This window comes from Papio anubis, chromosome 16, assembly GCF_008728515.1.
Source record: "Papio anubis isolate 15944 chromosome 16, Panubis1.0, whole genome shotgun sequence".
Classification (NCBI taxonomy): Eukaryota; Metazoa; Chordata; class Mammalia; order Primates; family Cercopithecidae; genus Papio; species Papio anubis.
Window position 1 is genome coordinate 65,759,467 of NC_044991.1, and position 26,983 is coordinate 65,786,449.

At 49.1% G+C, this 26,983-nt stretch overlaps 1 protein-coding gene across 6 annotated transcripts; it reads left to right on the forward strand.

The window, feature by feature from the left end:
• The first annotated feature begins 483 nt into the window (after positions 1-483).
• LOC116270808 (adipogenin) lies at positions 484-9,222 on the forward strand. Of its 6 annotated transcripts, none has more exons than XM_031656755.1 (3): positions 484-1,820; positions 6,725-6,839; positions 8,836-9,222. In XM_031656755.1, exons 1-3 carry the CDS (start codon positions 1,619-1,621, stop codon positions 8,891-8,893), a joined length of 375 nt encoding a protein of 124 aa, XP_031512615.1. In that variant the 5' UTR covers positions 484-1,618; the 3' UTR covers positions 8,894-9,222. The 6 variants fall into 6 exon arrangements, 5 of the variants coding, with proteins under 5 accessions (XP_031512615.1, XP_031512616.1, XP_031512619.1 ...); XM_031656756.1 differs by having other exon boundaries at positions 503-1,820; positions 8,860-9,222; XR_004179073.1 differs by having other exon boundaries at positions 1,549-1,820; positions 6,725-6,953; positions 8,860-9,222.
• The last annotated feature ends 17,761 nt before the right edge of the window (positions 9,223-26,983 follow it).

Here is a 26,983-nt window from a genome sequence, read left to right on the forward strand (position 1 = left end):
GAAAAAAATGTGTGCTCAAGCCTTTCCCAGCTATGCTGCTCAGCTCTCTCCGACCCCAACCCCTTCAGGACCCGGTGCCAGGGAACCACTCCCAACCCAGACCGCCTGCTCCTCCTCTTGGCCTCTGGGCCTTGCATCAGGTGCCCCCTGCCAGGGCACTGCTCCTCTTGGACACGCATTCTAGTCCATTTTCCCAGACTTCCTCTTGTAGGAATTTTGGCCATCCCACAGCTGGGCTAGGAGTCTCGAAACCATGCCCCAGCTCTCCCAGCCCCTCCCATGCTCTTATTTTTTCCTGTTGCTGGCCCCATGCGCCCTTCTCCTTGAATTGGTGTCTTTTCCTATAAGCGGGTTTTCTACTCCATGTTTCTCCCTAGGTTTACCGCCCACTTCCTGCAGCTGCTCCCCCAGCCTGGACCTGGGTTTGCCTTTTCAACAGGTGCTTTTAAGTCATGAGATGCCGTGGTCTGAAAATCAAGCCTGTGTCAGAATCATTCTGGTTGCTTATCAGTGTGTTGAATCCCAAGCCACACCCCCACCCCCAAGAGGTCTGAGGAGACGAAGGTGAGCCTGGGAATTGGCATGTTTAATAAATACACTCCAGCACCCACCCATCTGCTGGCAGCTTTAGGCAGGTGGTCCAAGGGTCCTTTTGGAGAATACCGTGCAGCAGCCACTCCAGTGGGAAGTCCGAAGCAGCCTTTCTGCCGTGGTCTGGCGCATGGAGGTTTACTGAATACTTCATGAGTGAACGGATGACAGATATGAGAAGATGAGGATGGCATGTGGAAGTGTTCTGGTCACTCAGGAGATAAAGGAACAAGATTCAAGTCGTTAGAAGCCCCTCACAGAAAACCCTAATAAGGAAAGGCACAGAAGCTTCCAGATTAAGTAATAATCATTTATAGTCATTTAATCTAGTAATCATTAGAATAATCTATGTGTTAGATTTTAAAAGTTTTAAGTGGCAGCCCAGTGACCAATCCAGCCTGGCAGACGTTTGGTTTAGCCAACAGTGCTTTAACGAGGTCTGACCCAACATTTTAAACTTGGGAGATATCACATAGAAATCTAGACTTTTTGCCTGGCTTGGGAAAGTTAGGAGTCCTGCAATAATGGACCTGCATTTCATTCATAGCAGTTATTGGTGGGAGCTGCCATCACTGCATGCTTAGGATGCAGTAAGCTCCACCCAGTTTGCCGCAGTCCACAGCACTCCCACAGTGTGGATGTGGGCACACACAGCTGGTATTACAGGACTTGGGGACCTGGCTGGCTCCTGGAGGGGCTCTGTGACTTCAGGTATATGAACACCGATCCCGAGGGTAATTTTTGTCCCATCTGTTTTTCTAATTTAACAAAATTATCTCCATCTTACAAGAAAGAGGGTCAGAGGGGTGTCATGAACCCAATAGCTACTGGGCTGAGATTCAAACCCAGGCCTGCCTGGAAACCTGGGCTTTTAAATTCTCAGCCAGACTCTGTCTCACTGCCTGGCTTCCCACCCTTTCGCCCAGAACACCTCTCCCTCAGAGTGTCCCCTGTGTACTTTGCCTGAAGGACACTGTAACTTCCTTGTTACCTCACAGCTCAGTCACAATTGGGCTGAGAGCAGAGCATGGCCCAGCCTGCCAGGTCCCTTGGGGCAGCCCTGCCAGCCCAGCCCAGGCTGGCCCAGCTTAGCCACACATGCACCATGAGGTACCCTTTGATGCCGCTGGTGAACGACCTCACATTTTCTTTCCTGGTTTTCTGGTTCTGCCTCCCTGTGGGTGTGCTGTTCTTATTGATCATCTGGCTACGCTTCTTACTTAGCCAAGGTGAGCTGCTTACCCTGCCCAGGCAGGACCTTAATCCTGGAGCTGGGCAGGTGGCCGAATAGGCCAGTGTGTCCTGAAACAACTGCAGAAGGGGCTTCGTTCAGTCATTTTATATAAGTGCTGGCTTAGATACAAGCAGTCAACTCTTCAGTGGAAAGGTGGTTTGGTTGTTTAGGGTTTCTTAACCTAGAGTTCGAGAGTGAGTCCTAGAGTTTGAACCTAGAGTTCGAGAGTGATCTTTTGAACAAATTAGACAGAGGTTATCCCTCCAGGAGATGAACTTCCAGGTGCCCCTTTCAGCTGGGGCACAAGGCTCTGTGAGCAGAGCGTGGGCTGGATTTCAGCTCACTGCTCACCCTCTCGATTGGGTGCTTTTGTGCAGTAAACAGCTTGTACAATAGGATACAGCAGCCTTAGGCATTTTTCAGGTACCTGCAGACCACTCACTGTTTTCTGCCTAGGTCATGTATCAGAAAGGATCTGGCTTCTTTGGGAGGCAGGCTCATGGAAGCCAACTGACATTCACCCTGACCTCAGCATGGGAGCAAGAGGAGCAGGAGGTGGGACCAAGCTGGCTGTGGAGGAAGCTAGGGGTGGCTGGGCCAGGATATGGCCTGGCTGTGTGGCAGGAGTGGGACTTATGCTCCTCTGGCATGTGTCTCCCTGAGCATCCCCTTCAGCAAGAGGTCTCTTCCTGCTGGGCACAGTGGCTCACGCCTGTAATCCCAGCACTTTGGGAAGCCAAGGTGGCCAGGTTGCTTGAGCGCGGGAGTTTGAGACCAGGCTGGGCAACGTCTCTACAAGGAATACAAAAATTAGACAGGTGTGGTGGCATGCATCTGTGGTCCCAGCTGCTCAGGAGGCTGAGGTGGGAGAATTGCTTGAGCCTGGGAGGTCGAGGCAGCAGTGAGCCGAAATCGTACCACTGTACTCCAGCAGACAGAATGAGATCCTGTGTCCCAAAAAAAAAGGCCTCTTTGTGGGGACCACTTGATCTTCCACCTCCTGCTGCTGAGCGCCATGACCTTTGGCCAGCTAGGCAGGGAGGGCGCAGCACATGTTGCCAGCAATGGTCAGATGTTGTTGAGGCGGGGTGAGAAGTCCCTCCCCACACCCCCACTAGCCCCATGATCTCAAATGTAGGGACTTGAAATTGTGTAATTATGGGGAGTTCCTAGCAAGAACCTGGGATGCCCTCTTGTCTCTAGAAAATGTTTATTTAACGTATATTCTCCTCATAGTCCCAGGGTAGACCACAGCTCTCCCTGAGGGGTACAGTTCAGGCATTGGGCCCCACAGCTGGTAGGGAGTCAGACTTGTTTGCTACTGGTGATAAAAGCTGTCTCTCTGGACTCTGGAAGACACAGGTTCAGATTTCATCCTTTTTTTTTTTTTTTGAGACAGTCTCACTCTTGTCACCCAGGCTGGAGTGCAGTGGCATGATCTCGGCTCACTGCAGCCTCCATCTACTGGCTTCAAGTGATTCTCCTGCCTCAGCCTCCTGGGTAGCTGGGATTACAGGTGCGTGCCATCACACCTGACTAATATTTGTATTTTTAGTAGAGATGGGGTTTCACCATGTTGGCCAGGCTGGTCTCGAACTCCTGACCTCAGGTGATCTGCACACCTCGGCCTCCCAAAGTGCTGGGATTACAGGCGTGAGCCACCACACCTGGCCTCATCCTTGCTTCTTTTATTATTATTATTTTTTTCGAGATGGAGTGTTGCTCTGTCGCCCAGGCTGGAGTGCAGTGGCGCAACCTCAGCTCACTGCAAGCTCCGACTCCCGGGCTCACACCATTCTCCTGTCTCAGCCTCCTGAGCAGCTGGGACCACGAGTAGCCGGGACTACAGGCGCCTGCCACCACGCCCGGCCAATTTTTTGCACTTTTAGTAGAAACGGGGTTTCACCATGTTAGCCAGGATGGTCTGGATCTCCTGACCTCGTGATCCACCTGCCTCGGCCTCCCAAAGTCATCCTTGCTTAATAGTTCCTAATAATAGTGAACCTATTTGCAACACTGACTATGTACCAGGCCTTGTGCTCAACACTGGACATGCATAATCTTATTTAATCCTCAGAATAACCCTGCATAATAATACTTATATCACAATTGGGGAAACTGAGGCTTGGAGAGGAGAAGCAACCTGTCCAAGGTCATACATCTGTGAACTTAAGAGAGCCAATTGTCTGCCTTCAAATCCTGACTCTGTCACCTACCAGCTGCGTGACGGTGGGCACCTCTGTGAGCCTTGCTTTTCTCATCTACAAAATGGAGACAACACTAGTACCTGGCCCCTGGGGTTGTGACAGGCTCCAGTGGTCGATACATATCAGGTGCTTACAGGGCAGGGCACACAGTACACATACACACCTGGCACGTGGTAGGTTCCTGTAGGCTGAGAAAATAATCCAACCAATGCTGGTTTTGTCAATGTGGGAGGAAATGTAGGTGGCGTGGCTTTGGATGCCTTCTTCGGAGCGGAGACATTTCTCCTACCACCCAGGTCAAGGCCTGCGGCGTGAATCTCCTCCGGCATTCACTCTGCTTGGAGGCCCAACTCCAAAACCATCCACAACCTACCCCACCCCAAGCCCTCCGCAGACTTTCTCCTGAGAGGCTGTTTACTCCCTGGTGTCATGTGGCGTTTTGAAATAAGTCCTTTGTTAATTTTGCAATGAAGAGAAACCATCCTTAAAGGGAGGTGGGCATTCCTCCCTCAGGTTCCCCATCTTCTAAAATTCCCGATATTATTGTGTGTGTTTTGCGCTTGTGCTGGGAACTGACCCAATGTCAGGGTTTGGAGGGCTAAGAGGGGTCAGGCCACCCAGACCTGTGGTTTTCTATTCTGCTGTGGATTCCTTTATTGGAATCAGTTTGCCTGAAATCCAGTTTGAAAAGCAGACAGGAGTAGCTCTGCCGCCTCCTCCCCATCCCCACCCCCCCAACACTCCTGCTGGCTCCTCAGGGCAGTTTCAGGCCTCAGAAGACAGAGGGTTAAGTGTGGAGTACCCGATAGGATGCACTTTCCCAAGTCGAAGGAGGAGCAAGTAGGGAGGAAAGGGGAGCTGCCTGATGAAACTGGCACTGAGGCAAAAATGATAATGGGCAGCTCAACTCCTGCAGAAGCTGGTCAGTGGAGGACAGTGCTACTGTCTGACCATGACATGGCCATAAGGTGGAGGAAGCCACACACCCCCTTCAAGGGGAAGATGCCCTGCTGCCAGTATTTTACTTTTGCGATTTGAAAGGAGTTTGCAGAAGGATGAAGGGAAATCTCCAGAGATGGGTTTGGGGCTGAAACAGAAGAGTGGTGCGACAGCCCCTCATGGTGGCCCTTGGAGCAAGGTGTTCAATTCAAAGCGCCTTTAAATCCCCTGAGTCCAAACGCACCCAGTGGGAACTGTGGAGTGGGGAGGCTGAATTCGCATCCAGTAGCACCACTCCCTGGCTGTGAGCCTGGACAAGTGATTTCACCATCCTCATCTGTAAAGTACAAAAAATACTAGTAATTGACTTCAGGAAGTTGTTAAGAGGATTAGATGAGAAAATGAATGTAACAACAGTTCGCACATACTCTATGTTCAAAAAATACTCTCTCTAGTGAAGAACAGTCACTTCACGCCATCCTACATTTTTTTTTTTTTTTTTTTTGAGATAGAGCCTCACTCTGTCACCCAGGCTAGAATGCAGTAGTGCGATCTCAGCTCACTGCAACCTCCGCCTCCTGGTTTCAAGCAATTCTCCTGCCTCAGCCTCCCGAGTAGCTGAGACTACAGGTCCACACCATGCCCGGCTAATTTTTGTACTTTTAGTAGAGATGGGGTTTCGCCATGTTGGCCAGGATGGTCTCGATCTCTTGACCTCATGGTTCACCCGCCTTGGCCTTCAAAAGTGCTGGGATTACAGGCGTGAGCCACCATGCCCGGCCCCTACTGACTTGTAAGACATACTAACTGCCAACACCGTTGAAAGCCTGTGCCAAGTCCTGTGCTGAATTTTACATGTCTGTCTTCAGTTAACCCTCATCCTAGAAGATGCTGATATTATGCCCATTGTACAAACAACCTTTGTTACTTCCCTGCAACTAGTGAAACAATGTAAGAGTTTAGTAAGAAAAATAATCTTCCCCATCCCCTCCTTTTTCTCACCTTACCTCCCCAAGATGAGTCTGTCAGCAAACTCGTGCACATGCTTACTAACGTGTGCAGGTTTTCAAAAAGAATTGGGGAAGGGGGCAGCATTTGCCTTTCTAAACAAAAAGATACTACATTTCTCTTCAATTTGCTTATAATATACCATAGATATCCTGCAAATCAGAAGATACAGATATGATGCAAACATTTTAACAGCTTCACGACAAGCCGTCAGACGGAAGGTCTGGGTCTCCATGTGGTGTGACTGTGCCACAGCTTAGTCACCCAGACCTCTTGTGATCTGTGGACGTGGACACAGTTCCCAGGTGTTTTATTGTTCATGTGTGTGTTTCACCACAAAACAGTGCTACAGTGGAGATCCTTGTGCCTGTGTACTCAGATACTTGTTAATGAATGAACTAGTGGACAAATGCCTGGATGGGTCAATAACTGTGTCGCTTCACTGCCTCCTCCTGGCCCATGCCCAGTACGGTATGTCATTTGCTCACCTATGTGTCCTCCCCTCTAGTAGATGGATATGGCCATTTTCTGAGTTACAGGAACAGCCTTCTTTCTTGGTCCCTAGTCACCCTTTAAGGCCCTGAAGACTTCCTGAGGCTTCAAGGCTGGCTCATAGGATTCTGCCTTGGCCTTACCCTCAGACAAGGCTGCAGGGACACCCAGGCCTGCCAGGGGACTCCTTCCTGGGTCAGGGGTGGGAGACAGCATGTGATCAGCCAAGAGGCCTTGCCTCATGTCTCCACAGATTCAGAGGAAAATGACTCCGATGTATGCTTGGATTGGGAGCCCTGGAGCAAAGGCCCGGCCGAGTTTTGCTGGAAGGGGACACTCCACGGCCAAGAGAAGGAGAGGCCCTGCTGGTGAGCCTGCTGTGCCAGGTGAGGCCCTTCCATGGGCCAGGGGGAGCCTCAAGGCCCATCCAAAGGCTTGGGCAGCTGCTATGTGGGCAAGAGGCTGCCTCTACCATATTAGAGGTATATGCTCCCTGGCCATGCTGGACAACGGGCTCTCTCCAGCATGTGAGAGCCTTCTGCCTCATTGTGGGGCAGACCTGGTGTTGCCCTGTTGGAGGACCAGCCCCCCTGTGCCACAAGGAGCCTTTACAAAGGTCCCCTACCCTTTACCCTAGGGCCTCACCCTCCACCGCTCTGCTGATGGTCTTTGGCCAGCTGTTCCCTCAGACATCTGCGTGAGGCACTCCCTCACCTCCAAGGGCTTGCTCTAATGTCACTTTTTAAGCAGGGCTCCCCTGGCCACCCTATTCGATATTGAAGCCCTCGCCCCATCCTCCGCATCATGCTTCTTACCTTGCTCTGCTTTCCTTTCGCCGTAGTACTTACCGCCTTCTAATACATTTGATCATGGCTGCATCCAAAGCCCAAGACACTGCCAGACACACGCTGGAGGCTCAGTACATATTTGTGGAAGGATGACATGGTGTGATTATTATTGTTACAATGGCTGGTATCCTTGGGGGCTCAACAGGTACCAAGGCCTGTCTTAAGTGTTCCCCTTCCACAAGCTTACTTATGAAATCCTATGATGGGGATATGATTCTTACCTCCATTTACAAATGAGAACATTTACAAATGAGGCACACACACACATACTCTCATGTGAGGTGTCAGGGCAATCAGATGTTGTACCCAAGAGCCTTCGCACCCATTGAATTCCTAGGAGACCTCAGCCATTCCAGTAGGGTTAGATGCCATCTCTATACCAATGGCCCCCAAATGTGTATGTCTCATCTCATCTCCTCCCAAGCTTTATTATCTGTCTGCTTGACACCCTCTCATGCCTAGAATAGGAATCTTGATTCTCACTGCCACCCAGCCAAGCAAAACAGCACCTTGATCTTCTGCTAGCTTTTCTTCATCTCCATGAATAGCACCACTGTGGATTGATTCTGTTGCTTGAGTCACAAACCTGGGAGCCAGCCTTCTCGCCTCTCTCTCCCAACTCTAATCTCCATCTCTCATGTGTCCACCTTTCTCTGTCCCCTTGGCCACCATAGCCTGCCCTACTCTGAAGCTGGTTCATGCAATGTGTTCACTAGCCCCCACCCTGCCTGAGTGGAGGGAGGAGGTGGTGAAAAGAAGGGCCCCTCACCTACCTCAGTTGTAGTGATTTTTAGCCTTCTGGGTCCTACCTTGACCACTGAGGGCCCTTTTCCCAGGAAAACTCACTCCTATATATGCCCTCAGAGATTTGTGGATGGGGCCAGATCCACAGATGTGTAACCTGCAGCGCCACAAGGTCCCAGGCTCAGAAGGGTCCCAGGCTTGGTTTCATGCTTGGCTGTTGCTGTGTTGAAATGCTTAATTTTTGAACAAGGGCCCCCCCCCACCGTGTTAATTTGCTATTGAACCCTGCGAATTATGCAGCCTGACCTGTTTTTATATCATTTGTGGCATGAGAAAAGATTTTCAGACCCTGCACAAGAACCCTATCCCATCTGTCCAGAGCCTTTCCCACCCCCATCACTTACCCGCCTCTTTCTTTCTTTTTTCCCTTTTTTTTTTTTTTTTTTGAGACAGAGTCTTTCTCTGTTGCCCAGGCTGGAATGCAGTAGCACAATCTTGGCTCACTGCAACTTCTTCCTCCCCGGTTCAAGCAATTCTCCTGTCTCATCCTCCCGAGTAGCTGGGACTACAGGTACACGCCATCACGCCTGGCTAATTTTTGTATTTTTAATAGAGACAGGGTTTCACCATATTGGTCAGGCTGGTCTCGAACTCCTGACCTTAGGTGATCCACCTGCCTCAGCCTCCCAAAGTGCTGGGATTACAGGCATGAGCCACTGCGTCTGGCCTTACCCGTCTCTTTCTTACTCTTTTATCCCAATGGCATCCCTAGTCCCAACCTTCCTTTTGTTTCTAGTTTGGTTTTCCTGGAGTCAGCAGGGCAGTGGTAATGGCAGAAGTGGATGGGAGAGGCTTGCCAGGGAGGCAAAAGGACTTTGGCAACTGTGGTGCCTCCCTGGAACCCCCAACTCATCTCCTCTTCAGACCGACATGCAAAAGCCTCCAGAGGACCCAGCTGTTCTCCAGCATCGCGGATGACCTCCAGCCCTCCAGGAAGCCGCCCAAGTCTGGGAGGGCATGGGAGCAGTGAACCGGCCCACTGGGAGAAATTGGCCAACTTAATTCAGAGGGGTCTTAAAGCAGGGCTGGGCCGGAGGGTGTGGGTCCATATTAAAGAAGCGAGGGGCTTCCCATGCCCGGGGGAACCCTGACAAACCTACCAGGCCTGACCAAGTCGTTCATTCAACCAGCGTAGGTCCGAGACTCAGCCCTGGCCCCGATTCAAGCCATCTAGGACCCTCTTGGGAAAGCCCAACCCTTTTCTCCATCTGTTCAATGGGGATGGGGGACTTGCTCTGAACTTCCATTCTCTGATTTCAAACTCACTCCTTGATTGGACTTCAGGCTGATCTTAATAACAAATATTTGATAAATAGCTGCAGAGTGTCTACCAAGTGCCTAGTTTGGTAGGAGTAGGAATAGCTATAAAAGTAGCTCACATTTACTGAGTGCTTACTACACGTCAGACACTTTTCTATGTGCTTTATACATACGATTACTGGCCAGGCATGGTGGCTCACACCTGTAATCCCAGCACTTTGGGACGCCGAGGCGGGTGGATCACTTGAGGTCAGGAATTCGAGGCCAGCCTGGCCAATATGGCAAAAACTCCATCTCTACTAAAAATACAAAAATTAACCGGGTGTGATGGTTCATGCCTGTAGCCCCAGCTACTCGGGAGGCTGAGGCACAAGAATCGCTTGAACCCGGGAGGCGGAGGTTGCAGTGAGCTGAGATCGCGCCCCTGCACTCCAGCCTGGGCAACAGCGTGACACTCGGTCTCAAAAAAACAAACAAAAAAACAAATATATACGATTGCTTTTAGCCCTTGTAAGAATTCTGCAAGATAGGTTGGTTACCTCTGTTTTACACATGGGGAAACAGGCACAGAGCAGTTACTAAGTTGCTCAGAGTCACACTGGGAGAGTTGGCATTTGAACCCAGGCCCCATGACTCCAGTACCAGGACCCTCTCCGCCATGCCAGTTATTCCCCAGGTGGGGTTCTGGGGGAGGTATGGTGGGAGGCGTAAGCTTCCAGAGGCTGCAGGATGATGGGGGTAGGGGATAAAGGGACAGGCCTTCCAAGGTACCAACTGGGCATCATCTTTATCCCTTCTTTCTCCCTCACTCCACACCCCACCAGCCACCACAACTTCTAAATGTCCAAAGGAGAGAGAATTGAGCCTGAAATCTTAGCTTGTCTCCTGTCCTTTGGTCTCCTGGCCTTGGTCTCTGCTCTTTCTGCCTTGTTGGAATGATCCACCCAAAGCACAAATTGGGACATGTCCCTTCCCAGCTTCACACCTTCCATGCTTTCCGTTGTCCCTGGGCTGTAAAGTCTGAGCTCCTCATCAGGTGCAGAAAGCCACCCTTTGGGATTTGAGCCCCACTGAATTTGCTGGATGAGGTTTCTATTCTTATGCACAGGCTGCAACAAACACTCTTGAATCTAAATCCTTGCACGCAAGTGTGCTTCTATCCAGAGAACACATTCTGAAAGGAGAAACTGTTGAATATAAGACATGTGTTTACATTTTGCAGCCACTGCTAAGTTGCCCGACCAAAAAGTGGCCCCAAGGGTATATTAGAAGTACCTGTTTCCCCAGCCCTTTGCCCCGCTGTGCAATCCCAACATGCTCTCTTACATACACACACACACACTATCACACACTCACACACCCTCATACACTCACACACACACCCTCATAGACACACACACACTATCTCTCACACACACCCTCATACACTCACACACACACCCTTATAGACACACACATCTCACACACACCCTCATATGCTCACACACACCCCCATAGACACACACACTATCTCACACACATACCCTCATACACTCACACACACCCCCATAGACACACCACACACACCCTCATACAGACACACCCTCATACACACACCCTCATAGACACACACACACACACACCCCCTCATACACTCACACCCTCATAGACACACACACGCACTATGACACTCACACACCCTCGTACACTCACACACACCCTCATAGACACACACATACACAGACACACCCTCAGACACGCACACTCTCACACAGACACACCCTCATAGACACACTCTCAGACACACCCTCACATACACACACACCCTCATACACACACATACACTCACACACACAAACCCTCACGCATGCACATTCACACACTCACATACATATACACTCACACACACCCTCACACATACAGACACACATACTCATACACTCACACACATACATATACACACCCCCTCACATATACACTCGCTACACTCACATTCACATGCATACACACACATATGCTGTCACACACCCCTCACACACACACTATCACACACACACTCATACACTCACACACATGCTCACAGACACATGTCCGCTGACACGCATACCCTCACACATACAGGCACACTATCACACACAGACACACACTCTCATACACTCACACAGGCACATATACACACAGTCACAGACATACTCTCATACACACAGACACATACACTCACACACCCTTACATATACATATACAGACACACATACACACATACACCACCTCATGCATACACACTATCACACACTCTCACAGACACACACATGCACACACGCACTCTCACACATTTAAATATTTTGTTTTCAATCAGGCTGTGGCATTTAAATGAGAATGAGGAAGAAACCTGGGCTAGATGACACGCATCCATAAACACGCACAGTCACACACACGCACACACACTCACAACCCTCCCTTCTCCACACGAGCTTTGCTCCAGCTGACGAGCTTTTGTCACCACGGGGTTCTCCTGGGAGCTGCAGGGGTGGCGTTGAATGAGGCCTGTTGGCAGCTCCTCCCTGTGGCTGAAGCTCTGCCTGGTGTTGTCTGCATTGTCGCCAAGTGCCCCGTTTTGTGGAGTCTCTGGGGACTGCTTACTCGGCCCTGCCCCGCTGTACTGTGAGGGGCTGCTGGGCCATTGTTCAGCCTACCTTCTGGCCTAGAAAAGCCAGTGGAGCCCCCCAGCCCTCCTGCCCCACCTGCTGAGGAGCCGACCCCGAGGAGAGTGAGTGCAGTGGGCCCTGCACTGGGGTCTGGGGAGAGCATCTGCTATGTCCCTGGAGCCTTTGAGGCAGAAGGCAGATGAGGCCGCTCCTCAGGGCCCTGGGCAGGTGACAGCTCTGGAGAACACTTGTGGGGAGTGTGGGGAGACGCCTTCCCTGCTTTGGGTGAGGGCTGAGACCCCGGGCCTCTGTGGATGTGGACGAGGTCCCCATTCTGGCACACACACACACGCACACTCATACAGAGGAGTTGGGCGTGTGACTGGTAAACACATCCCGTGACACTCTAGTCACAGGCTCCCGAGAGACATCATCCCCACGTAGCAGCCGCGGCTCACTGAGTGCCCACGCATTATCCCACTGGATTCTCACAACAGCCCTCTCAGTCGGATCATGGTTCCATTTTCAGACGAGGAAACTGAGATTCAGACAGGTTAAGTAACTTGCCCAAAGTCACACAGCCACGAAGTGCCCCATTTTTCTGACTCTTAACTGGGATGTGTGTCTCCAGATCCACAGGGATGCCCTTGGCTCCTCCTAGAGCTGAATGATGGAGCTTAAGGCTGCGCGGTTGATGTCTGTAGGAAACTCAGGTGCACTCGGGACAGCGAACCTGTCTCCCCAGGCTGAAGATCACAGGGAACCTGTGAGGACAGTCACCAGCATGACATGGGAGCACCGCAGGGGCGTCGGCAAAGCAGGGTGCATCTGACTGTCAGTGCATCTCATTGAACGACACACCACTTGTCACAGCATACCTTCTAGGCACAGGCTGATTTTCTACCCCTAACCCTGGGGCCACAGGCCTGGACTCCTGAGTGCAAGCCCCTCAGCCACCCATCACCATCCCATTCAGCCTGTGTCATCATCTGCAAAACAGGGCCAATCCCCTCTGCATTTGTTTCCAGGAGCTCCCATGACAAAGTGTCACAAGCTGGGTGGTTTAGAACACCAGAAGCATGTGGGCTCATACTTCTGGGGGCTAGAATTCCACAGTCAAGGTGCTGGCAGTGCCAGGCTCCCTCCAAACCCTGCAAAGGAAGGAGCCTTCCTTGCCTCTGGAAGCTTCTGGTGGCTCCAATGTGCCTCAGCTTGTGGCAGCATCACCCAGCCGTGGCCTCTGCCCTCCCATGGTGTCCCCGCTGTGTGCCTTCCCGTCATCTTCCTGATATGCACGCCAGTGTCTGGCACCGATTTTCCCCTTTCAGAGGGACACAGTCTTATTGGGTTAGGGACCACCCTACCAACCACATTTTAACTTGATTCTCTCTGTCAAGACCCTGTTTCCAAATAAAGCCCCATTCAGAGGTATTGAGGCTTAGGCATTCACACGTTTTTCATATGTTTTTAGCAGGAGAGTTCGACCTATAACACTCTCTTGCGAGGTTATCATGAGGATTGAATGTGGTAACACGTGTAAAGCTCTGAGCGTGGTGCTTGGCTGGCACTTCATTCCATAAATTGCTTTTGAAAGAAAAAAGTTGCCTGGGCATGGTAGCTCACGCCTGTAATCCCAGCACATTAGGAAGCGGAAGTGGAAGCATCATTCGAAGCCAGGAGTTTGAGACCAGCCTGGGTAACATAGTGAGACCCCTGTCTCTACAAAAAGAAAAGAAAAAAAAAAAAACCTGGGTGTGGGGGCGCACACCTGTGATTCCTAGCTCCATCCAGAGGCTGAGGCTGGAGGATCGCTTGAGCCTAGGAGGTCAAGGCTGCAGTGAGCTATGATCACACCACTGCACACCAGCCTGGGTGACAGAGTAAGACCCAGTCTCAGAAAAGAAAAGAAAAAAAGAAAAAAGTTGAGCACCTGGAAATTAGATGCTCCGTGTAAACTGTGTGCCAGGCCCCATTTAAGTGCTTGACATGTATTATCCCTCGGAATCCTCACAACCACCCCTCAAATCAGGCAAGTTTTTCATTTAAATGATGCAGAAGCTGTGACTCAGAGAGGTTAAGGCATTTGCCTGAAGTCACACAGCCTAAGTAGCACAGCTGAGGATCAGCCCCAAGCCTATGAGGCTCCACTTCATCACACTATACAGGACCACGCTGTAGTGGGGAGTGGGGCTGCTTGGAGGGGCAGAAAGGCAGGGAGGAAATGCTGAGCTCACAACATGCAGGCCCTGGGGGACTTTCTGGGTCTGAGGGGCCTAGGACGAGTCTCTGCAATAGTGAGAGGCCTAGCTGATGGCAGGCTGCCTGGGGAGGTGCTGGCGAGCTGCCAGGGTGCAGGGCCAACAGGTCTGAGCCACTCCACTGTGATCTAACCGGCCTGGCCGATACTCCGGCGGGGGACTGGGACAGGGCTCAGCCGGAGATGAGGAATGTTGCCCTGAGCGCGGGTATACTCACTTCTCCAGGGTTCATTCTGAGTACGCGCGGCGGCTCTCCAGGAAGCAAAGAGCGCACTTCCTTACGGAGGCTTGAAAGTGCGGCCATACAAGATTCAGGCCACTCTCTCTTCCTTCCTGCTTTCTTCTGAAGGGTTCCTTGCACCTAAGGAAGGTGACAATGAGCTAGATTTTCAGTTCTGGACTAGAAGTTCATTTACCCAGGACTAACTTGTTTACTCAAGCATTTATTCATTCATTTACTCTTCCACCCATTCACCTAATGGCTCAGTGATTCATTCGTTCACTCGTGCTCTCACATATTTATGCCCATAGCCATTCACTCTTCCACCTGCCCATCCACCCATTCATCCATCCATCCAAGCATCCATCAATCCATCCATCCATCTGTCCATCCAACCATGCATCCATCCAACCATCCACCCACCCACCCATCCAGCCAACCACCATCCTCTCATTCATCCCTTCTCTCATCCCCCATTTTCCCAACCAACCTCTCATTCTTTCTTCCATCTATCCATCCATCCACCCAAACTTTATTAAGCACCTACCATGTTTCCCACACAAAACTCCCTATGGCTGCCAAAGTAGTTCTGCACCCACTTCCACTGATAATTCACGTGCATATTGGGCCCCAGCTCCTTGGCCTCCTGGTGGCGTGGTTCCCTTGTCTCCTCCTCAGGAGGAGGCTCAGGAGAAGTGGATAGATGGTCTCCTGCACAGCCCTAGTCCGCAGGTTCCAGCCAGTGACAGCTGCCTGAGACTTGGGGTTTTTCAGGGCCCTTTGTGCTGCGAGGCCTTTCCTCTCTTTGACACCAGAACCATGCATGCTCCTGGGCTCTGTTGCTCCAGTGGGGTCCTGTTTTCAGTTTCTTGGGGCCCATTTCTTGCCTCCCTCAGGCCAGAGCTGAGCTTCAGACTGTAGGGACCCATAGACTTGGGGGCCCTCCTTGAGGAGGACTCTGGGGCCTCTCTTCTTGGAGTACAGGCAAATATGCTGCCTGGAAAGATTCATTGACACCCGGAGCCTTAGAGGAGGCAGGGTGGGCCCGGGCAATCTGGGGAAGTCCATGGCATTCCGTCCTGGCCAGAGGGCAAGAGAAGGGGCTCATGGTCCAAAATGGATGCCGGGAATAGGACACCGCCAGGGAAGCTGGCAGGAGCGCTTCTCATACATCCCCCAAATGCCCTACTGCTACACCTTGGCTTGTGTCCTTGTCGGCACCTGGAAACCCCTTCTCCCTCCCCACCCTGACACTCAGCCTCTGATCTCCTCTCAGCTGAGTCCACACACTCCTGCTCTTAGATTTCAGACATTCTGGTCGCTGCCCCCAGGGCTCCTACAGAGCTCCATAAAGATTTGCTGAATGAATGAATTCAAGTTCTCATTTTAAAGATGAGGGGGTTAAATTCCCCGGGTTTCCCCCTTCCCCAGCCTTTTCCCAGCTAGTTCCTTCTCCTTTACATCCCGGCCAAAAGGCCAATCCCGGGAGGCTCTCTGGATGCCCCCTCACTTTGCCACTCCCATTTCCTGCTCCCTTCCTATCCTCCCGCCCTCATGCCCAGGTCCTGCTCTCTTTACACCCTGACACCTTCCTGTTTGCTTGTTTCCTGTCTCCTTCCAAATGTCACCATCCCCGTTTCACAGAGGAGGAAACCGTGGCTCAGAGAAGTCTCAGAGGGAGTAGCCCAGCCAGATAAAAACCCCTGGATCGTGAGCACTTTCTTCCACCCATATTAGCCAGGTGCTTTATTCATGTGGTTTTACTCTGAAATCAGGATGGCTGTAGGTAATAATAGCGGCCATGCAAGTCTTATTTCATGACAGTTTTTGAAAGGCACCGTTTCCACTTTGCTGTTCCAGTGCAGGTGGGCGGGACTCAGGGGCATGTGTGTGCCCCCGCGTGCCTGCCTGTAGGTGGCCCCGGCCAAGCCAGCCCCGCCCCAGGAGGAGGCTGGACTTTCATCCTGCGTGAGGGTGTGTGGGAACTGGGTGTGCCACGGGGCCTGCCTCACTCCTCCCTCTCACATTGCCGACCGAGTCATCCTCACTGCGGCAGCACCACGTCGGACCGGGATCCTCGAGGTGCCAGCCCATGGCCGAGCCTGCCCTCCTCCCTGCCGCCCAGATGGAGAGGCTGGCCCCAGTGCCCCTCGCCTCACCATGTCCTCGGATCCCGCGGGCCCGCGTTGCAAGGCGCTGCGCCCAGCGCTGGGCCGACCGGGGCTGCAGGTACAGGGGTCATAGGAGCGGGAGGGAAGCTGGCCCTACTATGTGCCAGGGGCATGTGCTGTCTGTCTTGACAACATCTGTCTTTACAACGTCCCTGTGAGGCAGGAATCTTCCTCCGTCGTACAGATGAGGAAACAGAGGCTTGGAGAGCCCAGCGACCTGCCCATGGTCACCTGGCTGTCAGGTGGTGGAGATGGTTTCTAGCCCTGGTCCCTGGGACTCCAAACCCAGACCCTTCCTGGGACACAGCATTGCCCTGGGTTCATGCTGCTGGCCTCCTACAGGGGTCACTGATTTTCAGATTCTTAGAGGCCATGAGTGACGCCAATGTGTGCCATTTTCTTTTCCTCTGGATGCAGAGAGTATTGGGGGCCCAGGGGCTCAAGATTCAGGAGTCTCTGGGTCAAGATTCTGGGTCATTGTGGCCGTGTGGTCACCTCGACTGAGAACTGGTCACCCCTTACTCCTGCTCAGCCTGCCGCTGACAGCCAGACTAGAATTTTCAAATAGTCATTTCCCCCACTCTGATTACATCATATTACAATTTGATTATTATAGAAAGTCAAACAGTACAAGAATACGTATGTTTATTCTTGAAAACTTACTACTGTTAAAGTTTTGACATACACCTTGGAAGAACTTTTTGACATATAAACCTAAACTTGTATAGTTTAACACATATAGGCTCTCGTGATACACGTGATTGTAAGGTTTTCCCCCCACAACCCCTCAATTAATGTTATGGACATCTCTACATGTCAGTAACATAAAGATCTAGTTCATTCACTTTAATGGCCTGCCAGGATCCAACTTATGGATATCTTTGGTTAATTTGAATCAGTTCCAGGCTAATGGACATTTAGGTTGGTTCCAATTTTTAACAATTCTAAGCAATACAGCAATGAACACCTCTGGGGACTTGCATGGGTAAAATTCACGTCCTAGACTTGTAGTTGCAAGTTTAAAAGGAATGGTCGAATCTTAGTAGACCCTGCCAAATTGCCCTCCAAAAGTGTTCTAGCTTGGAACATACCTGCAGCAGGAGACCCCCACTGTCCCATTCATTTGCCACCCAAGGACCTGAAGACGAGACTTGTCTGTACTCAGAGAGCAGATTCAGGGGTAGGTGATCCTGATCATAGGACAACTGAGTCCTAGAATTCTCTTAAGGGAACAACTTCTAGGCTCAGGAAAGGGAGGGGGAGCTCAGTGAGACCATTTCATCCATATGGCGTGTTCGCTGAACTCCTATGTGCGTGGTGCCTGCCCCACCCCAGGCAAAAATGAGTCAGGATAGGATTTTAATGAGAATCAATTTTTAAGAAGCCAAAGACAAATTTGTTTATCTATCTATCTATCTATCTATCTATCTATCTATCTATCTATCTATCTTATATCTAATCTATCTATCTATTCATCTATCTATATGTTTCCTATTGCTGCTATAACAAATCACATAAGCTTATGTATCATCTCTCTCTGTCTCTCTCTCTCATTTATATTGGTTTTCTATTGCTGCTATAACATATCACATAAACGTAGTAGCTTAAAAAGACACAAATGTGTTATCTGACAGTTCTGAGTGCTGGAAATCCCCAAATCAGTGGTCTGTAGGGGTGCATTCTGTCTGGAGGCGCTAGGAATCTGTTTCCTTGTCTTTTCCAGCTTCTGCCGCTGCCCACATTCCTTGGCTGATGGTCCTGTTCCATCTTCAAAGGCAGCTCTGTAACACGTTCACATCTCTCTCTGACTCTGACCTCCACCGTCATCACCATGTCTCCTTCTCTGACGCTCCTGCCTCCCTCTTTCATTGATAAGGATCCTTGTGATGACATTGGGCCCACTGGCTAATCCAGGATCATCCCCCCATCTCAAGATCCTTAGCTTAATCACATCTGCAGAGTCCCTTTGCCTGATAACATATATTCACAAATTCTGAGGATTAGGATGTGGACATCTTGGGGAGCTGTTATTCAGCTGATCACATCATCTATCCAACCATCCGTCGTCCATCCATCCATGCATCCATCTACCTGTCTACCTACCTATCTATTATGGCTGTTCCCCTGACTCCAACAGCACCTTCCCTTAATCTCCTGGTTCCTTGTGATCTTTGAGGCTATTAATATTGAATTCACTATAAGAACTCCTGACCCACTGAATGTGCTTAATAGCTACAGGTTGAATGAACAAATGAATAATACTTAAGAGAGTTTAAAATTTGAACCATTTGTTCTCTTTATTATTGAAAACAAAACAAAAAAAGCAACATGTTTATTTCCAGAACAGTGGTGGGTTTTTTTTGTTGGTTTTTTTTTTTGTTGTTGTTGTTTTTGGACGCAGTCTCACTCTGTTGCCCAGGTTGGAGTGTAGTGGCACGATCTCGGCTCACTGCAACCTCTGCCTCCCGGGTTCAAGTGATTCTTCTGCCTCAGCCTCTTGAGTAGCTGGGATTACAGGCGTGCACCACCACGCCCGGCTAATTTTTGCATTTTCAGTAGAGACGAGGTTTCACCATGTTTGTCAGACTGGTCTCGAACTCCTGACCTCGTGATCCGCCCGCCGTGGCCTCCCAAAGTGCTGGGATTACAAGCGTGAGCCACCGCGCCCGGCCCAGAACAGTGGTTTTTAAACCAGGGTTCTGCAAACATTTTATTTGAATTTAATCTTTATTATATCTTCCAAGTATTAAACATCTAGTAAAAATACTACCTCCACTCAGGTGTCCCAAATGTTTTTTGTCAACCAAAATTATCTTGATTGTATGATCAGTAAATGCTTTGAATTAAACTTATAAAATCAGCTTATAATAATATACTGTTACCTATTTTGTTTATTGAGAAAAGATTCCACTGCCAAGGGAAAAAAAAAAAAAAAAGCGGAAACCACTACCCTGGAACAGGGTTGGTCTGTTTGCTCCAGGCCAATGTTCTTGTGTATTGGCTCACAGGGTCACTAGGTCAGCTCCCCCAATCCTTTGAGTCTGTTCATCTTGCCGGTCACTTGCTTGTGAGTCATTTAGTTATTCAACAAATTCCAGCAGCACCGCAACCTTCAGGATGTAAGCCCCGGTCTGATCTGTTTACCCACGGCGCCCCAGCACTGGCACAGGTATAGGTGCTCATGAAATATTTGCCTGATGAATGAAATGCTCACTGCCTCTACATGAAGTCCCGTGATGGACATGAGGGTGTGGGCATGAATAAGATGCTCTCTCTGCCCTTAAGATGTCCACAGCCTGGTCCAGGAGGAAGACATAACATTGGTCACTACCACATAATACACTAAATGCTGACCGGAAAGGCCTGAGCAGGGATGAACAGAGTCCGTGTTGCCATCAAACAGAACGTTCCCTAATGTGAGGGCGACACAGAATTCACTGTCTATGTGGGCTTAATCTTAAAACCATGCAATATGGATCTTGGGAGGTGCCTCAAAGACCAAGTTGGAGTGAGGTGACTCTCTTGGGATTCCCCTTATCCTTGCTCCCTGTAGAAATATATTTTCTGTTAATTCATGATTGGTATAAAAATGCAAAAAAAGTAGCAAGTGAAATCCACCTGCCCCTCCCACCTCCAACCCACAAGAACAGCAATTGTGAGAAGTTGTGTACATCCTATAGAATTTTGTGCTTCATAAATATTTACATACATGTATATGTAAAATGTATCTATGATCCAATCCATTTACATAATTGTACTTACATACGTGAATTGGTTTATATTATGTATACTATTTTATAAATGACATTTCTATCTTTATAATATCTTTTCCTGGAAAGACATAGAAATCAACATTATTCTTTTTTTTTTTTTTCTTTTGGAGACAGAGTCTCGCTCTGCTGACCAGGCTGAGGCTGGAATGCAGTGGTGGAATCACTGCAGCCTCAACCTCCCAGGCTCAAGTAATCCTGGGACCACAGGCATGCCCCACCACGCCTAGCTATTTTTTTAATTTTTGTAGAGACAGGGTCTCCCTATGTTGCTCAGGCTGGTCTCAAACTCCTGGACTCAAGCAATCCTCCTGCCTCTGCCTCCCAAGTAGGTGGGACTACAGGCCTGTGCCACCATACCTGCCCTTACATTATCCTCTTTAAAGACTGTGCGATGTTTCATTTTATGACTGGACAGTACTTTTGTTAACTAGCCTCCTGTTGATGGAATTTTAGTTTGCTTCTTTTTCTCTTTTGGTTGCTGTTATAAACTATACTGCAATGTTCTTGGACATATGTCTTTGTGTACTTATCCATATGATACATTTTCAGAATAGGAATGATTGATTCCAAAGGTGTATACATTTAAAATGCTGAAACATATTCTGGGTGGTTTTCCAGGAAGGTTGTACCCAAGTAGACTCACCAAGTGGGTGTGAGCTTGTTTCCTAACGTACATGACATTCTTGGCCAGACATTATTGTTCTTTGTAGTCTTGGCTGATTGGATTGGGAGAAACCTGTCTCTTGTTTTAATTTGCCCTTTTTATTATTATTAGTGAGGTTGAGCATCTTTTCACATGCTCAGTGTCTGGCAGAGTTCAAAGGCAGATCAGAGAGGCAGAAAGACCCATTTTGAGTCAGGTGCACCAGCCAGATTTCCTTAATCAATAATGGGTTAAAGGACTTGGCTGATTGCACACAGATGGCTTGTAGAAGCAATCACCTTTACAAGGTTCCCCTTCACTCATATTTTCCTCATGTGTAGCTCAAGTCTCTGCCACTGGGCTCAATGTCAACTGATCTCTTCAGACACACCCCCTTGTATGTGAGCCCAATCACGGAATAAATCACCTACACGTGGCTTAAATGTGTCATGGGCAGAAGGACAGCCTGAATCTCAAAGCCCAGCTTCACCACTTATCAGCTGTGGACCTCTGGGTAAGTTACTTAACCTTTCTGAGCCTCGGTTCCTTTTCTGTAACATGGTTGTGAACAGCAGTACCTGCTTCATAGACTTGTTGTGGGGATAAAATGACATTAATGCGTGTGAAGGCTTAGTACAGCACACACCATGTAGAAATTGAACACTTTGTGTCAGATATCAGTGGTCAAAGGGCAAGTTCTTGGAGCTGACTCCAAATAGCACAGGCTTGTTTTCATGGGACAAGTACATTCAGGACTACTGACTCCTTGGCGTGGCAGAAAGATTTGCATTTGAGTCCTAAATCCTCCACTCATCCTTGGGAAAGTTCCCTCATTTCTCTGGGCCTGATCCTTCATTTGTAGAATCAGTGCCATTCAGATAGTGGCTGCTGTTCACACTCACACATCCTCCTGGTTCGAAATCTGGAACAACCACCCCAGAACCGCAACTCCAGGGACCACGCTGCCGCTGGGGGCTTCTGACCAGCTTTGCAGGAAAAAGTCCTTGTAAACCGCTCTCCTCCAGGGCTCTCCAGCAGGAGGTGCCTCCCCGGATCCTGCTTACAAACCAGCTAAGGGCAGGTCCCTTCGGATGGAGCTTCCTATTTTCCCTCTTTACTCACAATGAAACAAAGGTGAAGGTGTTAATTACACCAAGCGGTTAGGCTGCAGCCCTTCACAACCCTGGGGTCCTCACCCTGCCTGCAATGTGGAGGCCACTTCTTCACCTTCCCTCCTGTCAGGCATCACCGACTCTACCCAAATTGACCAGCAGATGCTCATCCAAGTGTGAGAATGTCTTTTCTCGACACTTGCCAGCCCCGGGTGTTGGCAATCTTTTCTGTGTTTGCCAATCTGATAGATAGAGTTCATCCTTGTTTTAATTTGCATTTCCCTGATTACTTGCGAGGCTCCACATCTTTTCTGCACAGGGCGTTTGCATTTTATCTCCTGTGACTTTTGATTTCTATCTGCTGCCGACTTTCCCAGTAGATTTTTTGGGTATTTTTTTTTTCCTATTGCTTTCCAGGAACTCTTCATATAAACTGGATAGTAACACTATCATTTCTTGCAGATATTTCCTCTCAGTTGAGGAAAAAGGTCTTATGACATTTTTTGTAGTGTCTTTTGTCATACAAAAGTTTTAAGTCTTGATGTAATCAGCTCAGCTTTCTTCTGTTACGGCTTCTGGATTTTAATTTGCTTGGAGAGTTGTTCCCCACTACCATTTATTTCTTACCGATTTTGTTCTCATTAAACCCTAATACAGACTTCTATCCGCCCAGGGAAATTCCTTTGCACTTCCCAGCATAAAAGACCTGCCCCCATTCCTGGGAGATTTGCATATCTCATTTCCTCCCTGACATTCACTGACTGTTCCTTTAAAACGGAGTTTCAACACCACCTCCTCCAGGAAGCCTCTTCTCAGCCCACTCCCCCTTTAGTTCTCTAGTTACTGCTCTGTCCACTGGGGCTGTTCGCCCCATCTGAAGAGGACTGTCGGCTGCTCGTTGGTCCGAATGCAGCCTTGTGTTTTCATGTTTTCGGAGTACTTACTATGGGCTGAATGTTTTACAGGCGTTACTTTATTTCATCCTCACTGCCTTCTGTATACTATCCCACCATTACCCTGATTTTATAGGCCGCACATCAAGAGGACAGACCTAGGCCTAGACAGTGTGACTCCAGGGCCTTGGTCCTTAGCCACTGCAGTCAATGTTTTCTGTTGGGGCGGTAACAAAGGGCCACAAATTTAGTGACTGAAACAATACAAATGTATTGTCTTAGAGTTCTGGAGGTCAGAAGTCCAAAATGGGTCTTACTGGTCTAAAAATCAAGGTGTCAGCAGGACTGTGATCCTTTCTGGAGGCTCTCGGGGACAATCAATTTTCTAGCTTCAAGAAGCCACCTGCCTTCCTTAAGTTGTGGTCCACCTGCATCGGCAAAGCCAAGAGTGGCGGGCTGAGTCCTTCTCATGCTACCATCTCTCTGGTTTTCACTCTTCTGCCTCCCTCTTCCCCATTTAAGGGCCTTAGTGGTTTCACTGGGCCCACTTAGGCAACCCAGAATAATCTCCCCAAAATCAGCTGATTAGCAACTGTAATTCCATCTGCAACCTTCATCCCACCTCGGCCATGTAACACACTCATTTACAGATTCCAGGGAGTAATGGGGAGTGGGGGGTTATTCTGCCTACCCGCAGCCACTCTTCCACATTGCTTTTCCAAACTTCAGTCACCTGCCTCCACCCTCAGGAGTCATCCTGCCTCCCTCCAACCTGGGGCTTAGATCTGTGCCTTGGAGTCACCTGGAGGGCTTGCGCAAACCCAGATTGCTGCACCCCACCCCCAGAGTTTCTAATTCTGTAGTTCTGGGGTGAGGGCTGGAAATGTGCATTCCTAACAGGCTCCCAAGTGATCCTGATACTGAAGGTCTGGAGCCCCCACTTTGAGAACCACTGAGTTAAATGTATTAACCCTTCAAATATTTATCAGTATCTGCTCTGTTTTGGGAGCTGGGCTTGTATAATAATAAATAGAACGTCTCTGGTATCAAAGAGGTCCCAGTATAAAGGAGAAAAGAAACAGGCAATGACTATGGAGGGTGGTAAGTGCCAGGACATCAGTGAGCCCAACACCTGTAGGAGGGCTGCAGGAAGTCTTCCTGGAGGAGGTGATGCCTCAGCTCAGTCCCAAAGTAGGCACTGAGCAGGCCAAGGATGGGAAGGAGAAGAGTGTTCCTGGCAGTAGCTGGGCAAAACGCCAGGAGAAGAGGGAGCCTGGTGCCTCTGAGGGGTATACGTAGCTCACACTGGCTGGAGCAGAGAGCGGGGCAGAGGAGAGATGGGATTGGAGTTTGCTTTCAAGCCCTGAGCCCGGCTGCAACCCCAGGGCCAGGAGACCTGAAGGTGGGATGACAATCTGGCTCTTAAGCCCTTGAGCGCACAATGGAAGAGTGAGCGATGAGGCCCTCCCTGTGAAGGTGTGTGCAGCAAAGACAGGGATAATAAGGCCATGCCTCAGCCCTAGGCCAGCCTAAGAGGAGGTGTAACCACGGCAACCTGCCTGATGTTCTTCCTGCTGATCTTTTCTGAAGGCTTTAAAGACCAGATGTTCTTAATCTGGGGCTCAAGTATGGACCTTCAAAGATCTGAGAACCACTAAAATTATTTTCTAAATGTTACACATCTCTGTGTGTGTGCAATTTTCCGGAGAGAGGATCCACAACTTTCATAAGATCTTAAAAAGCTCTCCCCACTGCGCCACCCCCCTACCCCAAACCAGCTAGGAAGATGTTATAGACCAGGAGTTGTAAACTCTGGTGCCTACAAGGATTAAGTGGGACCCTCAGGGAGTCACGTGGCAGAGTGTAACATCTCAGGGCATGGTGAGGATTGTGGAACCGAGGTGTGAATAGGAAAACCAAGCTCTGTAATATATTTTAAGGTTTATTCTGAGCCAGTGTAAGAGACCCTGGCCTGGGGAACATAGTCTCAAGAGGTCCTGAGAAGGTGTCTCCATGGTAGTCAGATTAAAGTTTGGTTTTATGCATTTTAGGGGAGACAGGAGTTATAGACAAAGGCACAACTCAAAGCATGGAAGCTGTATAAGTGGTTTGGCCGGAAAAGGCGGCACATCTTGAAGCCGGGATTTACAGGTTATACGTGGATTCAGAGATTCTTTAATTTGCAATTGGTTAGAGGCGTAAAGCTTTGTCTAAAAATTTGGAGTCAGCAGAAAGGAATGTTTAAGAGAAGGAAGTCTGTTAACCACTATACCGGGTCAGAGTTGCTTGTAGGGGTGTGTAAGTTCACCTTCGTCTGGCACGGCCATAGATCCTGTTTATAATTGGTTATGTTATGGTCACAAAAAGTCCATTTTGTCAGTCTTGTGATGTCTTTTTTGTTTTTCTTTTTTCTTTTTTTAACAGAGTCTCACTCTGTCACCCAGGCTGGAGTGCAGTGGCGAAATCTCAGCTCACTGCAACCTCCACTTCCGGGGTTCAAGCGATTGTCCTGCCTCAGCCTCCCAAGGAGCTGGGATTACAGGCACCCACCACTATGCCTGGCTAATTTTTGTATTTTTAGTAGCGATGGGGTTTCACCATGTTGGCCAGGCTAGTCTTGAACTCCTGGTCTCAAGTGATCCACCTGCCTCAGCCTCCCAAAGTGCTGGGACTACAGGTGTGAGCCACCATGCCTGGCAATTGTGATATCTAGTTTAACATTAATGCTGGTCAGATGCTGTGCCTAAACTACAAAAGGGAGGAGCATATGATGAGGAGTGTCCAGTCTCCCATCATGGCCCGTCATGGCCACGAATTCAGTTTTGCAGGTTTCCCTGGGATTCCCTTGGCCAAGAGAGTGGGTCTGTTCAATTGGCTGGGGGGCTTAGGATTTTATTTTTGGTTTACAGAGGGCGTTAAGCCTATTTAAAACTTTTGTTTGTTTGTTTGTTTGTTTTTAGAGACAGGGTCTCACCCTTTTACCTAAACTGGAGTGCAGTCACATAATCATAGCTCATTGCAACCTCAAACTCCCAGGCTCAAGCAATCCTCCTGCCTATGCTCCTGAACGGCTGGGACTCCAGTTATGCACCACCACACCCAGCTAATTTTTGTAATTTTTTTCTAGGGATAGGGCCTTGCTGTGTCGCCCAGGCTGATTTCCAACTCCCGGGCTCAGATGATCCTCCTGCCTCGGCCTCCCAAAACGCTGGGATTACAGGCATGAGCCACTGTGCCTGGTCTAAAACTTTTAATATGATCAAATTAATGACATTAATACTTAATGTTATTTTAATAAAAACAACATTTTATTTAACCCAATACGTCCAGAATATGTTCACATGTAATCAATAGAAAACATTAATGAGATATTTTACATTTTCAAATATGAAGTCTTCAAAATCCAGTGTGTATTTTTCATTTCCAGCAATCTCCGATAGGATGCTAAATTTTCATCAGAACTCCTTAACGTATATTTAGAGTTCATAAAATATACAGTTGGAAAAGTAGATTTGTGTACCCAAGTTGTTCTAAACATATTTAGGCCTTTTCCAGTAAATGAAACAAGTATCTAGTTTTAAATTTAAATTAGTTAAAATTAAATAAAGTTGGCTGGGCACGGTGGCTCACACCTGTAATCCCAGCACTTTGGGAGGCCGAGGAGGGCAGATCACCTGAGGTTGGGAGTTTGATACCAGCCTGGCCAACATGGAGAAACCCTGTCTGTACTAAAATACAAAAATTAGCTGGGCGTGGTGGAAGGTGCCTGTAATCCCAGCCGGGAGCCTGAGGCAGGAGAATCACTTAAACCCAAGAGGCAGAGGTTTCAGTGAGCTGAGATTGCACCACTGCACTCCAACCTGGGAAAAAGAGTGAGATTCTGTCTCAAAATGCAAGAAAAGAAAG